Source organism: Apostichopus japonicus, chromosome 16 (assembly GCF_037975245.1).
Source record: "Apostichopus japonicus isolate 1M-3 chromosome 16, ASM3797524v1, whole genome shotgun sequence".
NCBI classification, from domain to species: Eukaryota; Metazoa; Echinodermata; class Holothuroidea; order Aspidochirotida; family Stichopodidae; genus Apostichopus; species Apostichopus japonicus.
The window spans coordinates 37885858-37906110 of NC_092576.1; the positions used below are offsets into that span (position 1 = coordinate 37885858).

At 34.9% G+C, this 20253-nt stretch overlaps 2 protein-coding genes across 3 annotated transcripts in view; one reads left to right on the forward strand and one right to left on the reverse strand.

Annotated features, from left to right (window-relative positions):
• Positions 1-20253, reverse strand: part of LOC139982309 (uncharacterized) — a 540410-nt gene that overhangs the window by 120654 nt on the left and 399503 nt on the right. The window lies entirely within an intron of this gene.
• Positions 1-20253, forward strand: part of LOC139982297 (uncharacterized) — a 35097-nt gene that overhangs the window by 6855 nt on the left and 7989 nt on the right. For both annotated transcript variants that reach the window (XM_071994989.1, XM_071994990.1), the window contains exons 4-10: positions 3131-3342; positions 5905-5981; positions 7451-7506; positions 9970-10089; positions 13221-13429; positions 18089-18162; positions 20103-20200. In XM_071994989.1, coding sequence (XP_071851090.1) covers positions 3131-3342; positions 5905-5981; positions 7451-7506; positions 9970-10089; positions 13221-13429; positions 18089-18162; positions 20103-20200 — 846 coding nt within the window. The remainder of the gene's footprint in view (positions 1-3130; positions 3343-5904; positions 5982-7450; positions 7507-9969; positions 10090-13220; positions 13430-18088; positions 18163-20102; positions 20201-20253) is intronic.

Consider the following 20253-nt stretch of genomic DNA (forward strand, 5'->3'; position numbering starts at 1 on the left):
ACACAAACAATGACATACATAACGAGGGAATTTAATAGCTGAAAACGAACAGTGATACACACTGTCTAGCTTAGGATGTTTAGCATTTCCTGTCAAACTCTAAGACAAATTTTTGGAGGGCGCCCCCACTAGATATATACTGTTTTCTCAATCCAAACAATTTTATTTATACTTGATTTGATCGGATCAGCTACACAGTGTTAATCTTCCATCTGTATTAGATGTTACTTCCTGTCAGCAGCATTCGAAGGTTTCGTTTTTAATAATTTTCTTCATGCAGTATTATATCATTAATAAATATTTTGTTCTCAAAAAGTTAAATCGGACGAGTTACGCTAACTTATGCACCGCTCAGTAGACTATTCACAGTTTATCCAAAAACACCTGTTCATTTGTTACGTGAACGCTAATACACTAATGTACGCATGTGTTGGTATATTTCAGTCATCCAGCCTGCTGCGTCAATCCAGGCGCATCGACCATCACAATATAACGGTGGTTTGACTGCGTTGAGCATGGAGCTTTTATTTGGATATACACAGTTAGGAATTGTCAAGTCAAGACCTAGCCATATACGTTTATCAACGCTTTAGAACTAAAATAATATTGCTTTCAAAGTAAGTTTAATTAAATTCTACAAATTATGAAGACGAATTATGGATGGTTAGGCCTACTAGTAATATGTTTGTTTAGTTCTGTCAAGATAGGCTATAACTTTACCACTGGCCGTATTAGTTCCATAACAACTCTTTAGTAAAGCATGGCTGTACGCTAATTAAAATGGCATTTAACTGATTTTAGAATAGTTATTAATGCGACACTAATCCGTACGTATATAGACCGAGTAACATATCAGTGGGACCTAATCCAATTAGACATTCCGAGAGCCGAGTTAGCCCTGATACTGGTAGTGATAATGGATTTGGTCGTGAGGTTACATTGAGAGTGGTAGTGGTACATGGATTGGGATCATGTCGCTCACTTTTAGCAAATAGATTTACTTCAGCAGTAATGATTCTGTAACATTTGCAGCTGCACAATATGCTACTACTTTAGAAGAATGAGCCTACAACAAATATTTTCGAGAGAAAATCATCTGCATGGCATTTCTTTTACAGTTATAAAAAAAACAAAATATTATAATATAAACTACCTTCTGACTAGAGTTTACGTGGCGGTAGCTTGTAAGCGGTTCATACGGGCGTGTGTCGGTTGTGTCTATTCTGCATGTGTCGGGCCGGGACGAACAGTTCTTTCTTGCGATAACTGTATGTAGATTAAGGCCTGATTAACCACGCTAATGCTAATGTGATGATCGATGAGTGAACAGAGTAGGGAACAAGAAACGGGGAAAATATTGGAAACATTCATGTTTGCAACTATCATGTAATGTCATCATATTATCTTATCTCTTACCATGTTATCGTGCACGATTGGTAAATATGAATGTGGGTTCGTCGATAGAAATATATAGAGAATTAAAACAAAAATACTTTGTGCATGTTAAAACCATTTACATCAGATGTAAGGTGTATCGAATCGGTTTTATTATCAGGTATACAGTAGATATCTCCCAACCGTGACAGTTATTGTGTGTTTGTTATGGAGAGTTTGTTTCAGCGCAAAGGGGGGGGGGGGTGGGAGGAGGGGGATAATGCTGTAACGGGATGTAAAATAGGCCTAGCTGCACTACTGCTTTAGAGTAGACACGACAAAGAATTATAATTAGCCTACAACAAACATTGCATGTACCGATTTATATGCGTGGAATATTTTGCCCAATCTTTATATGAAGTAGCGTTTACGTCACGTTGCTTGTTAGCGGTATCCACCGGCGAGTGTCGGTCGTGTTTACTACGTATGTGTCGGGACGGGAGGTTCGCTCTTACCGTTACTGTATGTAGGTTGAGAAATAAACAGTACATATTAGGGATTGAGAAACGGGGAATAATAGTAGGAACTTTCATTTTTGCAACGAGGCATGTCATGTACTATCAACATAATGTTTCCTAACTTATTTGACTATGTTATCATGCAAGAGTGGTACAGATAATTACGTTCGAAGTACGTTCGTGTGGCTACATTATGTAGGCATTACAACCGCGCTTACTAGTGTGATGATTGATGAGTGTACATACGTGATAGTTTAACTGTCACAAAAACATTTTTTTTTTATTCTTACAATTTTGTAATTTATTTCTTAGCATGTTATTTTTCAAGACTGGAAGATATAGTTTGTGTTTGAAGTGAAGCTTTAATGAAGAAAATGTTAAAGCGCCTGATCAAATTTACTTGCTACAAATCATTGATACCATATGTTAGGTATAGCGAATGGGTTTACTACCATGTATATTGTTATTACCCAGCCGGCACAAGTGTTGTTCTGTCGACTTAGTCGGGTAGAGCGAGAGTGTCGGGGGGGGGGGGGGTAGGGTTGAAGGGCAGATGACAATAGCTTAGCCTGAATGACTTAAGTCGAGATCTGCAATCACTATATTCCTATATTTTTATGGGGAAAGCATAATGTTTTCATTATATTCGGAACCAAATTTAACTATCCTACGTACTCGCGGTAACCCAACACATCGGTAGTGAGTTCAACTCTGTTTTTCATTTTGTTCATTTATTAATTTGTCATTTTGCAGTTTTTTTTTCAAAAAAAATTCTTCATTTCATTTTGGAGAGGGACCGGGCATTAATATTGCTTTTGTTTGAATTTCTAAGAAAAAATATTACTCTGTTAACAGTGGTAAGTATGTTTAGTTATATTGTATGTATATTAGATCCTCCTGCAAGCAGGAACTCGCGAAGAAGCCTAATTGGCTTATCAAAGCCGCAAGCTGACCAAAGTCAGTCTCTTAGATTTATATTTAACGTCCATGATTATGAATTATCAATTGTCAACAACTCTGTAACTGGACGACATACATTAATCTGGGAGTGACTCGAACCGGGGACCTTATGATTGAAAGGCACCGGTGTTAACCACTGAGCCAACACTCCACTACTTTTGTCCATATTTATGTCCACTATTTATGTCCCCTATTTATGTCCATATTTATGTCCATATTTATGTCCATAAGGTCATGCATCTAAATTACAGTTTAATCTTTTATCCATCTTTCTTCAGATACCAATATCCGATCTACAGCTGCAGTGGTCCTTCAGTAAGGTTGCCAACAATACCATCATCCTCCAGTCTGGTATTGCTCTACCAAGCCTCTCATCACTGGAGACGTTATTGGTGAATGCAGACACGAACTACCAACCAGAACTTACTGAGGAAGATATTAAAGGGTTGTTGAACTATGTACTGCCGTCTAAGAAATTCAAGAAACTTTGGTAAGTAACTTACAGATAGAATGAATATGAGGAGAGGAAAGTCTGGGAAAATCACAAAAGATTTATGTAAATTATTCAATAATTTAATCCAGTAATGAAAGGAACCGACAAAAGGTAATAGACAACAAATAATACCAAAGATGCCATCAAAAGGGTTGGTTGGTTGAGCAGAGTAAATTGACATTTTACGGTCATCTGAATGCAAAATGTTAGATCATGTAACTTTACAGGGATCCTAAAAAGCTGTAAGAAAATTACCAGCGATTATTGTCATCTAATATCGTTATAGTTGTAAGTTGGGACAAATGGCGGGAAATATTGGAATTATTTTCCAATATTCATAGCCTAAATTGACCTGCAATGTTTTCATTCCATTAAGAATTACACATATATATTGTACATTAAAATTAACTCGGCAATAGGACCAAAATATTTCTATATCATATACAAATGTAAAGAATTTTTTTTCTCTCTGCCTCACGAATTTTTTGTAAGCATGTTTTTTTTTCATAAAGGTGATCACAATTACGGTAGGTAACTGCACCTAACATGTCTATTTGACAATGTTGAACTATACGTTAAACACAAAAAGAAAATGTTTTGTGTTTAATTTTATTTTTGAGGGTGGGGAGGGGGTATAAATATTTGAAATTAATTCAAATACTTCACTATATTATAAGCGAAATTAAATTAGATGATTAATTAATTTAGGGGAAAATGTTTTCACAAAAAATAATACTATACTACATTTTCTTTATATAAGATAAATTGCATACTTGAATTTTCTGAAAACTCAAGGAGGCCGAATATAATCTCATTAACGTATAATGTCATGTCATAAATGTAATGTAAACCGCTTCTTGTATAGCGCACTACGCACGATTCACAGACGATCGTTAATATACAATACAATATAACAGTATAAACTAATAAATAGAAGATCATAACACTGATAATAACTACCGGTAAAGCATACACGTTAACAATCGATATGTCTAATACTGAAAGCATAAAAAGAAAATTAACCAGTAAAGCAAAATGTCTCATAAAACCAACAAATCTTAAAAGCACAAAATGTTATAAACAGTCGTACATGAAGTTCAATAAGAAAAGCGCGTTTATAAAGCTTAATTTTGTAAATATTTTTCATCGTTTCGCAAGGTAGGGGGGGGGAGGTGAACTTCCAGCAAGGTTGGTATACGAGATGGTCCTTGTATAACAGTGCTTGGATTTCCGCAAAATATTTTTTAAGCTACTTGGCTGATATGAGAGTGTATTTATAGAACGGAGATACGTATACGTGGAGTGCAGTATATTCTTCAAACAGACATCGCGATATATAACATGACAAACCACACCTATTTTCAATTCAAATAATGGCGTAAATTATGCCAAATATAAGTGAAGATAAAATGAATATTGACAACCGGTTATTTCCTATTACTTTACACATTTCTTACATTACATTTCCCAACAACGTTTAGATGCAATTACAAGAAGAAACAACCTTAAAACCAAAACACCGTAAAAAAATAATTCAATGAAATTTCAACGATATATTATGACTCCAAAAACAAGGTAACCATTACTAATTACCAGTTGGTTGCCAACAAGATCAGTCAGTCATTGCATAAGTCGTGCACACAATATTGGTTATAATCGTAAAACTTCTTGTGTTGTTCCTTGATGAACAGTTAAAATCAAAAGCCAAAGAAACTCCAAACATCGGAATAATGATTTTGTAGTAATTTATGACCTTAGAAAGAGTCCTGTTGAGTGTAAAAATATGTATGAAGAAAAAACATTAACAATTAAACAAGACGTTGTTATTTGTTTTAAATAATTAAATGAAAGAAAACTACATTGTTTGTACTTGGCTAGCATTGCCATTGTAGTTAAACAGATGTACAGGTTTACCAATTGTCAAGGTGACCTTCAGCGGTATATTTGTTTGATGTATTCACGGTAACTAAGAGATGTAACAGAATATGTACTTTTGCCGTGCAGGTGTTCAACCACGTGACGCATTACAATATGATTGACAGGTCATATATAAAGGATACAATGAACATGGTGGAATGTAGACGGCGTGCGTGTTGGTAAAGATTATAATGAAAGAGGTGCGTTTTTAGTTGTGATTTAAAGGAGGTGAAGTCTGTGATTATGCGAATTTCGGAAGGAAGTCCGTTCCATAGATCAGGTGCAGCGACATAATAAGCTGCAGACATAGTGCTTCTTGTTATTCGTGCTGCGTGGAACGGGAGTAATAGGCTTAGGGCGAAGGCTGTGTTTGGGTACTCGAGGTGTGATCAACTCAGACTGGCGAGAAGGTGCCATTCCGTGCAAGCATTTAAATAAAGTAATTAAAATATTGTATTGTATGCGTTGGTATATCCAATAGAACTCTGTTATCTTAATTGCAAATATTTGCATTGTGTTGATACAATATAATGAGGCATTCTTTGTTTATTATTAGGTTACTTGGCTATAATACGGTCAGCTGGTTGTTAATATTTAAAGAGAAACACAATATAATTCGATATGTTTATTTTAATTTCACAGGTTTACTAACTGCACACTACCTGCATCCATCAGACCAGAGAAAATCCCAGAAGAATTAAGAAAAAAGAATGTACAAGGTATGGCTATGTGTGTACAAGGTATGACTAAGAACACGGTCACACGTATACAATTGCATCTTCCGACCATCGTTTCTTAACTATATAGTCTGACCATATTAAACTAACTACGGTATCGGTCACACGTACCCACATGACTTTGTACTATGTTCAAACGATCGTTATTCGCGGACACATGCATCAGTGAGTTAATTATGCTTTTGCAAAGCTATCATGCGCTGTTGCGTTGGGTCGGTCAAGGGTCACGGATTTGAGCATGTTTCGCGGGTTTCTTAGTTGTAAGTAGTAGTTGATGGCGATGGAAGCTCAATTTGCCGTAGCGCTTTCATTGATACCTATTGATTCCGTCTGTCGATTGTACCAGCTCTTTAAATTGTTGACTTTGGTCCTAATCTCTGTATGCGTCCGTTCTTATCCCTCTCTCGCCATCATATCCGAACACTTACTAAACACCTCCGTATTCCTGACGGTGTTGTCCACCAAACGTTGTATCTTCTTCCCCCAAAATATATCAAATAGTGTCAGGACTTCTTGTTCCTCCCAGGTTTTACCGCGAGTAGTGGCCGCCATTGCGATCTGTCTTGTCGAATTGTCCGGAGTGTTGACTGTTGTGTTTTGTGGTAGAAACCGTACGCGTGTATGTACAGTGTGCTGTATGCAGTGCAGTGCGGGTTGTGTTGTTTACATCGTATGTATCTAGGCACGCGTCGCTATGTCAAGGGATTGAAATAGGGACTTTCTGGCCGAGGTCAGTGTTTACGCTAACATGAATATTCGGACAACGCAATTGCGGTCACACGCATGGTTCTTCCTGCTAACGATGTTTGGACCATGCTTAATTCGGGACTAACGATGATAATTACCATCTTTAGTGGACGATGGTCGGACGATAGTCGGACCATAGTAGAGAGCGGTCGCACGCAAACCATACCATGGTCGGACCATGGTCGGAACATCATTATGTCAGACTGTGGAATTTAACAATCACTTGTTATACCACAATGATATTAAACTATTTTACTGTGCTGTGGCGATCATATATAATTAAACAGAAAAATCCTTCCAAGGTTGCAAAGTGTTTTATAGTAAATACATATTTACTGCAATTCAGCAAGTACCGAGATCCTTTGTTTCATTTTGATATTCGTTACTAATTGTTCTGTTTTATTGTAACAATGTTGATACATGATCTTTTATTTACAGTATTTGAAACAATTCCAAATTGTTAAAGTGTAAGATAAGTTTAGCTCATCCCTGTGAGGGAATGTTCGGCGAATGTCGTAGTGACGGTAGGCCAGTGTGATCCTAAATGAAAATCCTGCAGGTAAAAATGTTTTTTTTTAATATATATTATATTTATATTAAAAAAATAGTTAACTTAGGTATAATTTATTGGGAGTCTTAAATGCATCGCATCGGTGAAGTTACTAAATGTACTTTGTTGATTCCAGTTTTATTCTGTTTTTCAGTTTTGTGGCCGAGTAATGCCTGTCATCTTGATCTCCAATCCGGTAAATGGAAGAAGGTTGGTTAGACTTTGGTTCTGTTAAATTAAATTTGCCTGGATCGGTTTTGTTTCCGTGTGTTTGTGTGCATGTGGAGTTGGAGGATGGGGGGGGGGGGGAGGGGGTATTGTTACGAGGGCCAATGGCAGGAAAACATGTGCTAGGATTCTAAAACATTTTTGGTGGCCCAAAATCCGGAGTGATGTGGCTGATTACTGTAGGTCGTGCCATACATGTCAGGTGGTTGGGAAGCCCAACCAGAAAATACCGCCTGCACCTATGAAGCCAATCCTTTCTTTTGATGAGCCTTTTGGTAGAGTCATTATTGATTGCGTTGGTCCTCTCCCTAAAACAAAATCAGGTAGAGAAAATTTGGAGCAAGGTCCAGCCAAAATGAAACAATGGTATGACAAAAATGCAAAGAACAGAGTGTTCAAACCAGGAATTATTCAACTATTGAAAAGGAATGTCTTGCACTCCTGTTATCACTGCAACGTTTCGATATATATTTGCATACTACTGTCTACCCTGTGCTTGTGTTTACTGATCATAATCTTCTCAATTTCATACATAGAATGTAGAATAAGAATCAGAGATTAATGAGATGGAGTTTAATTTTACAAGAGTACAATCTTGATGTAAAGCACATAAAAGGAAAAGACAATGTGATGGCTGATGCGTTGTCCAGATTCACATGAATTTATTGTATATAAGACAAGACAAAGATAACGTCACTATACATGTGTATAAAGAACACTCAGAATTATTTATTATGCATAACTTAAAAGTTGTTTGATAAATATTTAACGAAAATTTGTTCAAGTGTAACAAAGTTAGAATATGTGATAAGATATAGCAGAATGTAAGAGATTATAAAGTTTTCATTACATTCAAACTTTCCTTTAAGGGGGAGGGTGTTACGAGGGCCCATTGTAGCTTAACGCTAGTCACTGCTAGTGAGGAACCTAATGTTATAATATAGAAAGTATTTGAAATTGCCTACGTGATAAATCAATATTTGAGAAATTAGGTCGGGTTACCGTGTCAGAATGTTATGATACCCGATTGTTCTGGTATATTCCTTGTGATGACACGCTGGTCTCGGGTTAACTTCGGTTTACGTGAAATCGCGTGTAAGCTGTGCACACATCTTGGCGGATTCTCTGCAATGTTCGCGAGATGTGCAAAGGACTTCCGCGAATAGAGAAACTGGGTCGAGTTGTTACTCAGCTGTATCAAGAAGGTTCTAGATGATTCTTGACATGGCGAATCGTATAAAAACCCGCCCAGATCGGAGAGTTTCTCAGTTTCTGAACGAATACAAGCAACGACACAGATTATACCATTCTTCTGTATATCGTCAGTGCTCAACTGCCAGTAGTTTCTGAGGGATTGAGATATCGATACCAAGATTGATTCTACACTTCCATTCATAAGTTTGAAGAGGACTTTGCTGTGAAACTACAGTGTTCCAGTCGTTATTTCGGAGAAGGTGAAGAATTTCTGTCTCCGTTGAGGAAGTTCGTTACGCCAGGAGTTGGTGGCTATAAAGCTGATTTTGGACTGATTCTGGTAATATTTAGTCGGCGAGAAGTTCGACTTGTGCTTCACTCTACTGTGGCTGGAAGTCCGTCTTCTATTTTAGAGCATCGCCGGAAAGAAGGTGACTGCTGTTTCTGGGATCGCGAGAAACTTCGTCGAGGTCCAGTGAATTTCGCGGTACAACGCACCGAGAATCGTCGTCATCAAGGTCGTGGCCACTGAGGGATATTGCCGTTGGAAGAGACCAGCGTGTTTCAAAGTATATCCTATCTTGTTAAGTTTGTGAGTAATTTTCTATATGTTTGTGATTACCACTTGTTGTTGTTGGAGCAAACTGCATTGTTCAATATAGTTTACGTTCTCATTCAAATTCTCTAGACTCGTCAATTTGTCTGTGTTCCTTACGGAAACGAACCCAGGCTTGTGTCTCGTTAAAAATTAATTATCGAGACCTCTCGCATGCCAACGTAACAGTATGTAAACGAGGGAGGTAAAATATAATGACTATCCTGCTGATTATTTTTTCCTGAAACTTTTATGTATAACCTTTTCTGTTTTTTTTTTCTCTAATGTCTATCATGGGAAAGGTATGCGTATGAATACATATCAATCGTTTTTACTTGCACTGATTTATTGATCCCGTACAAGACGACTGATCATCATGGCTATATAAAGCATGATAGTGTTTTGACATATTATATTTCAGATTTCAGGAGTTGGGTCCTTACACAAGTTATGTGTGTACTGTACACTGCGCCCATACATGTTACAACCACCTAGCCTCATCACACAGAACAGGAATCTCCATATATATATTAGTTATTATTGTAAGGACTAGTAACGTGGGATTTGATTGTATATAATTTTCATAAATAGTTATTATTCTGTACCTTTGCATTTCTCATCTGTTTTTGCTAAAACAATGTTATCTTCTTTAACAGGCTGATGACGTTCAAACTATTATAGAGTTGTGCTCACAAAATGTAGTCATCAGTAACAAAGACACTGTGTCAGTACAGAGGACAGCCGTAGAGCTCCTGGTGAAAGCGTCCAGTCATAATGTAAGTACACCGTCAATGGATCATGTGAGTACGAAATCTAATATAACATAATCCCTCCCGACCACATTATTTTGAGGAAGATAACATAATGAAAAATGTTTACCCTTGATTAATATTGAATTGTGTCTATTAACAAAGAATACAGTCAAGTCTCACCATAAACATTCAACAAATATAAAAAATAATAACAAGTATTCATGAATATCCCTGTTTCTCCCTCTAATTGTCTGTATTTAATGGAATGAGTCAATACCACAACTCACCTTCCTCTCAAAAGTAAACTATTCACCTCCCTACAACCCTTAGCTAAAACATCAAAAATACATATCACTTCACTCAAACCCGTCATGGGGTACAGTTTAAACATTTAACTGAAACCGTGGCTATGATTTGGTAACGTTAAACACAAAGCAGTCTTCCTCAATCATTAATATGGTACAACTTATTTTTAAAATAAATAAAATAATACTTTCACTATATAAAAATCAATAAATTTACAAGACTAGAAACCCATTGCTACCCCCCCCCCCTTGGTCATGAAAGTGTCACTCAACTTGTATTTACTAAAGAGTAACCAACCTTGATATAAATATCTTTAAATAACCAACCTACCACTCCCTCGTATGTTACCCTCGTCGTGAAATGGAAACTCCTGAATCGTCTACTGTGTGTGATAACGATGATGAACAGAGATCAAATAAGTATTGATAATTAAACCACACTGAAAATAAACAAAAAATATCAAGTGTTTGTAAAACAAAATAAAAATAATAATAATAATAATCATCATCATAATATTAATACAATGTCACCCTCCTCTTATAAAATTAATATGAATATATGTAAATAATGTCAGACCAATTGCTGTCATGACTAGATTTCCTTCATCTGCCTTGATGGAAATTTGTGTCTTCAAAGTAAACAGTTAACAACATATTTTACGAATTGTTTTGATATGCTTAATAAACAAATGACTGTAAAATCGCTTGCAAGTCTTTTGTAATTGTTGTCAAAACAAACGACAATGATATAGCGCTGCACTATAAATAAAATTTGAAGAAAAAAAATGTTTAAAGTCAGGAGTAAATATACATATTAAGGTAAATAATAACAAATGTTTGTATACAAAGGATTAATGGATACCTCATTTCAGACAAAAGGAACGATTATAGCTTTGAAATAAATTACAACTGCTGCTACCATTATTCACCTTTACAATTCTTGACTTGTAGGCAAAGGAATTTATAAAAAAAAATGTTTACTTAGTAAACAACAACAACTTATTTACGCGTTGTTTCAATATAATTCAGCAATAAATAATAATTGTATATCACAATGTGTTTTAATACTCCAAACGCAAGTACAAATATAAATATCTGTACTAACCATTGAACTCACCACCCTTGATTTGTAGTCAAAACAGATAAACAAATTATATTTAAAAGTAAACAACATAAATTAATTACCCGAGTATATATATTCTTCATCAACAAATAAAATGATATCGTTGTATTGTCTTTAAACAGCAAGGTATACAGTTCCACCCTTGTTCCAAACAAATAATTACATTAAAATAAGTTACACATATTGACTACATAACTCATTGCTTCAACTGCCCCCATCCTAACTCTTTAAGGATAATACATAGACATATTTATGAAACAACAGTAAACAACATTAATAAACACGTTGTAATGATATTCTTCAACTACAAACAATACAAATAATTTAAGATATTCTTTCATCTTTTCTAAATTTAACGCAAAGTATCCTGAAAGATAAAAAATTCTTCTTTCATTCCCGCCCTCCCCCCCCCCCCAAATAAAATATATATAGATATATACATAGTGATAAATAGCAAAACAGGATCTGATTGTGAAATTAATATCTCCATAAAACTACATTTAATATAAAACACAGAACAAAATAAATATTTTTAATAATAACAATAGATCAGTTAGAAACAAAATATGTGTTAAACTTTAAACACTGATAAATCCGTTTTCTTCAGATTTCAAACTCACCGTAAAATACAAATAATATTTAATATGTATAAGCGGTCTACATGCTCCCCTACCCTAAAGTACCCATCCTTACCCCTACCACACCCATCTCAACCCAGTACGACACCCATCGGTCTATTTATCTCTCGCCCTTCGCACAATAACAATATAACATTTACGAGTGTTAACCATATCCACGCCCTCCCCAGCACTAAGTCACCCTACTAATACCCCGACCAAATATCACTTTTTCAAAAATGCCTAAACCAACTTTCTGTATACTGGACCAGTCTCGAATCGCATTCGAGACTGGTCGAGTGTATAGAGAGGAGAATTGCTTCAGAATCGAAATGTTAGACAAACACTGGTTTGTTGCCGTGACAATCATGGAGTCATTTATTAAAAGAAATGAAGACATGGTGTAACGTTGCCATGAGTATGTGCATATATGTTTGACAAAGAAATGTTCCAAATTGCAAAAGAATACTGTACAGTATATAAAGCCTACTTGTAGTACTGTATTTGTTTCACACACACCGAGTCTCAATACCCACTGTACGTATTTCTTAAATCATCTAGGTAAATACTACGAGTAACATGAATGACTTAGGGATCAATTTTGAGCTAGAGTCAATTTCAGCAACCTTATCGAGGTGCTTCAACGAAGAACCGAAGCGCAAAGCGTCAAATGATGACACTATAACAGAAGAAACCTTGTCGCTAAGCCTAACAAAAACGTAACCACTACTACTATAGTCAGTAGGGCAAAGTTCTCTGATGACGTCATCGAGAAGGGCTGAGCGGACCTCGGCTATCGCCTCCGCTCAGCCTCCTCGATGACGTCATCATCGGTCTCAAATCAAATTTAAGACCGGTTCCCCTCGTATTTATCCCCTAAATACAAATAAAATAAAACAAACTTTAGAAATAAAGTTACCCTTTTTGAACAAACTCAAACCACTAGTTATTATATATTCTACAAAACAACAAGAGACTATGATTAAACTAAACAAACTATCATTTGATTGATATGAATTTAAACAATTATGAAGTTAATACTACTAAGTTGATTTATCATGTAAACAAACATGATGATATTAATTATATTCATTACTTTCCTTTCTTCAGATTCCCATATACTGTGTGAATCTAGGCTTTTCCTTTAGTAAGATTGATGAAGATGGGAACATCATCCTCTCCTCTGGTCTCTCTCTACCAATCCTAACATCAATAGAGATGATGCACATAAAGACAGAGGAAGGGAGAGAAATGAATAAACATGAAGTTAATGGAATATTAAACTATGTACAGCACTCTCAAAGATTTAAGCAACTGGAGTAAGTATAATTAATAGTAATATATAATATAAGTCATTAATTAAATAACTACTTGATACTAATGGTGTAAACAAGAAAAGAATTATTGATATAGTTATATTTAGTAGTTGTTGAGGGTTGTTTAATAATAGATTTAGATAAATGTAGAAGTTAAACAAAACGAATGAAAAAGAAATTAGATAAAGAAATGACCTTACAATGACGGAACACTCATCAGGTAATGGATATGATTAATGGGAGAGTAAAATAGAGACAAAATGAGAAAGAAACACATAGAATTGACCTATAAATTCTTCAAAAGAATGAAATTTGTTTAAATAAAGACATACGAGGCCCTAGCTTACACTTAATAATAACATATCTCATTGAAATTATAATAATAAAAAAGTAGGATATAATCATATCAATAAATGAGGCATCATTACTGCAAATATTATATATATATATATATATATATATATATATATATATATATATATATATATATATATATATATATATATATATATATATATATATATATATATAGATATATATATAGATATAGATATAGATATAGATATAGATATAGATATATATATATATATATATATATATATATATATATATATATATATATATATATATATATATATATATATATATATATATATATATATATATATATATATATATATATATATATATATATATATATATATATATATATATATATATATATATATATATATATATATATATATATATATATATATATATATATATATATATATATATATATATATATATATATATATATATATATATATATATATATATATATATATATATATATATTTGGCCAAAAGGAACCCAAAGTAAATATGTACTCACTTCGATCATTTAGATTAACCAAAAGAAATTTAATGAGATATAAAAGGGAAGGGGGAAAATGCTCAATGTGTTATCAGGACTCTTTTACTTCATAATTAATATATGAATAAACTGATAATTAATGCACATTGATATTTAAGTAAAAAACAAACAGTGATATAAATTAACAGGTTGTAATTTTCTTCAACCATTTATTTGGCACCCCTGTCAACTATATTACCATAAGTTTTCCCTTATCCGCCCCCTGCAATAATGATGGACCACTCACCCCATTTCCTTAATCTATATTTATAACACTTGTTAATAACACATTTATCCCCACGCACTCCCTCCCCCGACCCCCCGCCCCCACACACCCACAAACATACACATACTCAGCAAGGTCTCCTTCTGTCATACTATTATCGTCACTCTCTTCTGATCAACAACCTGTCTTCGACTCCTCCACTCCAACCCTTTGCTTCCTACCCCAACCTCTCCCCACCCACCCCAACCCATGCAACAAAAATATCTTGATTTATGCATATTATTAACCCACATAACATTACAGTCAATCCCCACACAGTAGAGACCAATCAAACAGTCTATATGTAAATAATACTCAAAATCACGTATATATTTTTCTCTTCTATTCTCATTGTTTGCAGTACAGTAGAAACAAACACAGTACATTGGTTTTTAGCTTGATATTTCAGATTTTACTGTAGGTGCTTTCTCACAGTGCAGTATTCTGCTCACCCCCCCCCCCCCCTTGTCACACACACACACCCTCCCCCCAACCTGCAAGGCCTATGACCCTTCCAAATCACTATATACTGTACATTGTGTTGTCGCAACATTTCCAGTTGCAAAAATTAGCCGTGTAATATATACCCTACACTGTACACATTTATATTATACATCTCTACGTTAAAAATTTCTTCTCTTTTCTACTCGGACAGTTCACAGTTTATTTATCCTGAAAGTCTACTAACTTATTTCATCATATTTTTTCTCTTGCTAAAGTGGTACACTGACTGTACTGACACTTTCAATAGTTTAACATTTTCTTTCGTTCGATACCTGTCAATCAAATACTTGAACAATACAATGAAAATAAGTTGTGTTCAATGGAATAGACGGCGTGTCCTTAATAAAAACACCTTGAATTTACTGACAAACAAGTACCTCGAGGTTGCCATGGATACGTCTAGACACTGTCTGGGTTTAAAATCGTTAGAAGGCCTTCGTGATGTGTGCAGTTTTTTGAAGTAGAATATGTTTAAAGTTTTTCTTTCCTTTTCCTTTTTGGAAAGTAATGGATAAAGACGAAAGAAAAGATAAGGCAATGAAGGTAATAGATAAGGATAAAGGAAACCAAAAGTGACACAGTGGTGATGATGATGGTGGTGATGGTGATGATGATGGTGATGGTGATGGGAACGGTTATTGTAATGAATATTGTGGTAAAGATGGATATATGATAAGAGAAACTGGTGATTGTGGTCTGATAATGTTGATGGAGGGGATGATGATGGTGGTGACGATGATAGTGTTGGTGGTGATGGTTATGTTAATAATCATGATGCTTACGATGATGACGATCGTGGAATCATATTGTGATGTTGGTGATGATGATGATGGTGGTGGTATTAATAATCCCTACGATGATGATGAAGATGATAATGAGGTTAATAATCATGATGCATATGGTGATGGCAATGATGGTGATGGCAATGATGGTGATGGTAATGGCGATGATGGTGTTGGTGAGGATGGTAATAGTGATATATGATGATGGTGATAATCATGGTGATAATCATGGTGATAATCATGATGATGATGGTGATGATGATGGTGATAACGATGGTGATAACGATGGTGATGGTGATGATGGTGTTGGTGATCATAATGGTGATGGTGATGATGGTGACGGTAATGATGGTTATGTTGGTAGTGATGTTGGTAGTGATGTTATTGGTGATGTTAACAATCATGATGATCGTGGAATCATATGATGATGATGGTGATTGTGATAATAATTTGGATAATTATGCATAAAATGAAGATTTTTGGATCATATGGTGATGATGATGACGGCGATAGTGCTGGTGATTATGATGGTAAAAGTTTTTACTATAGTTATGGGGTCACACAAATGACCAGAACCGTGATGGTGATCATGATGGTGGTGGTGGTTGTGATGGTGATTGTGATTGTAGCAATGCCAATGATGGTGAATGGCGATGATTGTGGTGATAGTGATGATGGTGATAATGGTGATGATGGTGATGATGTTATAATTGATGGTGATGGTGGTGCTAGTTGTGTTTGTGGTGATGGTGATGGTTGTGACCAATATTGTGTTGATGATTGTGATTGTGTGGATGATGATGTTGATGGTGGTTTGATAGTTATATTGGTGGTGATTGTGGTGATGATGTTGGTTGTGATGGTGATGATCATGGAATCATATGGTGATGATGATGATGATGATGATGATGATGATGATGATGATGATGATGATGATGATGATGATGATGATGATGATGATGATGATGATGATGATGATGATGGTGATAGTGATGATGGTGATAATGGTGATGATTGTGATGAAGATGATGGTGATGATGATGATGATGATGATGATGATGATGATGATGATGATGATGATAATGGTGGTGATGATGGTGATGATGATGTTAATGTTGATGGTGGAGGTGGTAGTTATGTTGGTGGTGTTGATGATGATGTTGATGACGGTGGTGATGATGGTGTTGATAGTGATATTGATGATGGTGGTGGTGATGATGGTGGTGGTTATTGTGATGGTGACTGACATGATGATGATCTTGGAATAATATGGTGATGAAGATGATGATTATGATGATGGTTTTGGTGATTTTGGTGGTGATAGTGATGTTAATAATTATGATGATTACCATGATGATCGTGGAATCATATGGTGATGATGCTTACGATGATCACATCGATGACAATGACGGTGATGATGATGATTATGATGATTTTAATGATCATGATGCATGGGATGATGATCGTGGGATCATATGGTGATACTGATGACGATGATGGTGGTACGTGATGATAGTGATAGGGATCATGATTGTAAAACTGGTGATGATGGTTATGGTGGTCACACAAATGACCAGAATAGCGACAATGATGATGATGATAGTGACTATAGTGATGATATTGATAATGATGACGATGATGATGATGATGATGATGATGATGATGATGATGATGATGATGATGATGATGATGATGATGATGATGATGATGATGATGATGATGATGATGATGATGATGATGATGATGATGATGATGATGATGATGGTGATTAAGATGATGATGATGGTGATTGTGATGATGATGGCGATGATTATATTGATAATGGTAATGTTGGTGGTGGTGATAATGGTGGTGATGGTGCAGGTGATAGTGATAGTGATGGTGATGGTGAATGGGGTAATTAAGATGTGAAACTAATAGTGTAATTTATAGTTAATATTAATTTTGTTAAATTATCTCGCAAACATTGCTCAGCTGGTTATTATATGCGGTACATCACCGGAGAGTAATTATGTATAAAGCGCACGTCGTTAATGAAATACATAGAACAAGCTTTTACATCGTTCCGCCGGTACATAGTGTAGTAGGAAATGGAGATTAACAATGGTATCTCTTTTGATATGGTTATTTGAATCGAGCGTCTGATCATTATGGAGTCTCTGATTCTGTCTCTTTGTTAGCTAAATTTTCTTATCCTGTTTCTTTAATCATCAGGTTTGATTCCTGTCTGCTGCCGCCTTGTACATCGATGCATAATATTTTCAACTTGATATCAAAGAACGTTAAAGGTACATTATCGATAATTATTGATTGTTTAGTTATTGATTGATGACTATCTCTTGCCCTCTTCTGTACAGATTGTTGTTTCCTTTTCCTCTTGAAATTCAAGAAAATTTAAGATACAGTTTAGATCATGTTAATTCCGGCCAGTATAAGTCCATATCTTATATAAAAACATATGAAGAAAGATATTTAAGAAATGAGTGACAAAAGCTGAGAAAGAGCTTTGGAACAATTTTAATACATCAGTTAAGTTTACTGTAATGTACTGAGCGTCCCGTACATTTACTTTCGCACAGAAAAAAAAGCAGAGATATCAAAGGATTACAGACATCAATAAAGCCTAGACCATGTACAGTACAATCAAATGGCTACTACATGGTATAACAGTGAGGGGAGCTTGAATATATTAACATTAACGAGATGTATCTCTCTCTCTCTCTGAAATAAGATAAGATAATGACGTGTTTTGAATGCCGATTAAATCGCTGTGGCAATTTTAAATATGATATGGGAAGGAGATGGGGGTCAGAGAGTAGTTGGTTAGTGAGAGTGAGGAATATATCACCCCGGCTACACATGTTTAATACAATGACATCCAAATAAACTTATCTGGTGCCCTAAATCTGATGCAAAAACTTTCAAAGTTACAACTGAAAACGTTCTAGACTAAATACAATAGTAACACCCTCGGTGTGGTTTGAAAAAAATAAAATAACATCATAATACAGAGTAAACACGTGAAATAATTCTCCTAGCGGTAAATTAAAGGAAGCAGTACCACCGGTAGTAAAACATGGTGAAAAGCAAACATAACACAAGTAAAATGTCGCTTGCTCATGTTTTTATTAGGATATTCCATATCATAGCGCTGATCAATTTACCGATGTCTGTCAATAAAGGATAATTCATTGTATGCAACCTTCACGCTTTAAGGACAAATGCTCAGGTAATATGATTGCTTTCTAATCGTTAACTTGTTTTTTGTTGTTGTCATCTGCAATGTTTTTATGAGCAATGTCAAAAATGTCAGAGAGAGATCTGAAACATGAAGTGAGATTAAACACGTCATTTCAGTTGTAATAACTTTAGATCTGGAAAAAGAATGTTATTAGACATAAACTCAAACTTGAATTCAAATTACTGGAAAACATACATTTACATATATCTGCTATCTTAATTTCAATAACTAACATAAATAACACAAGTAAAATGCAATTAAATGCAGCTCTTTGTAAACTTGTAAAACTATAACAACCTAATAAGACTTTAATGAAAATGAGATAATAGACATGAGATTTTGCACAATACATTTTTTTTTTTAAATGAACATTGCAAACACAATTTTTGTTTGCTTTATGATGCAAACATATATGCATTTCATTTACATTAAAGGATAGATGCTGACTATTTGCGAATATGTTTTAAATGTCTTCTCAATTTTCTAATAATGGCAACTTGGCCCTGCTAGTACTGTAAACATAGGTTAGTGTTGGATGCAACCATGACAGTTAATATATATAGTTCTGTGATATAGTTCTGTCGGTAACACATTTAGCTTTGGAGGAAAACACTGAGGAAAACGGATTGCTCCCTTTGGTCTTTCTTCTTGCACGTTTCATCAACCTTCAAGTAACCAGTCTTGTATTCAGACGAAACGAAATGGACTTAAACAATCAAAGGAAACTATCAAATTAGTTTCACTGACCGGTATGATAAACAAATTGTGTGAATTACTCAATTTAAAGTGTTACCTTTTGAATGAAACTAAACGGAACTCAACTGTTTATTGTGTATGTGTCATTAACTAAATCTATGAAAGTTTGACCAGATGCGAACAAAGATTATAACATTGAATAACATTGACCTCCGTTCTATCTCGTATCATCGTGTTTTGTTTGTTGCTATTGATTACGAACCCTAATCCTGCTTTATATTTATATTTTAGTTTTCTGGATTCCTTATGGATCAAGCGAAGGGTGCTACAAACTAAATCTCCAGTCTTGTCGTTGGGAGCTGATATTTGGACGTTCTATACTCTTCCCGGTAATTATCTCTTATTGTATATTTTAATAGGAACCCTTGATGGTTCAACTCAC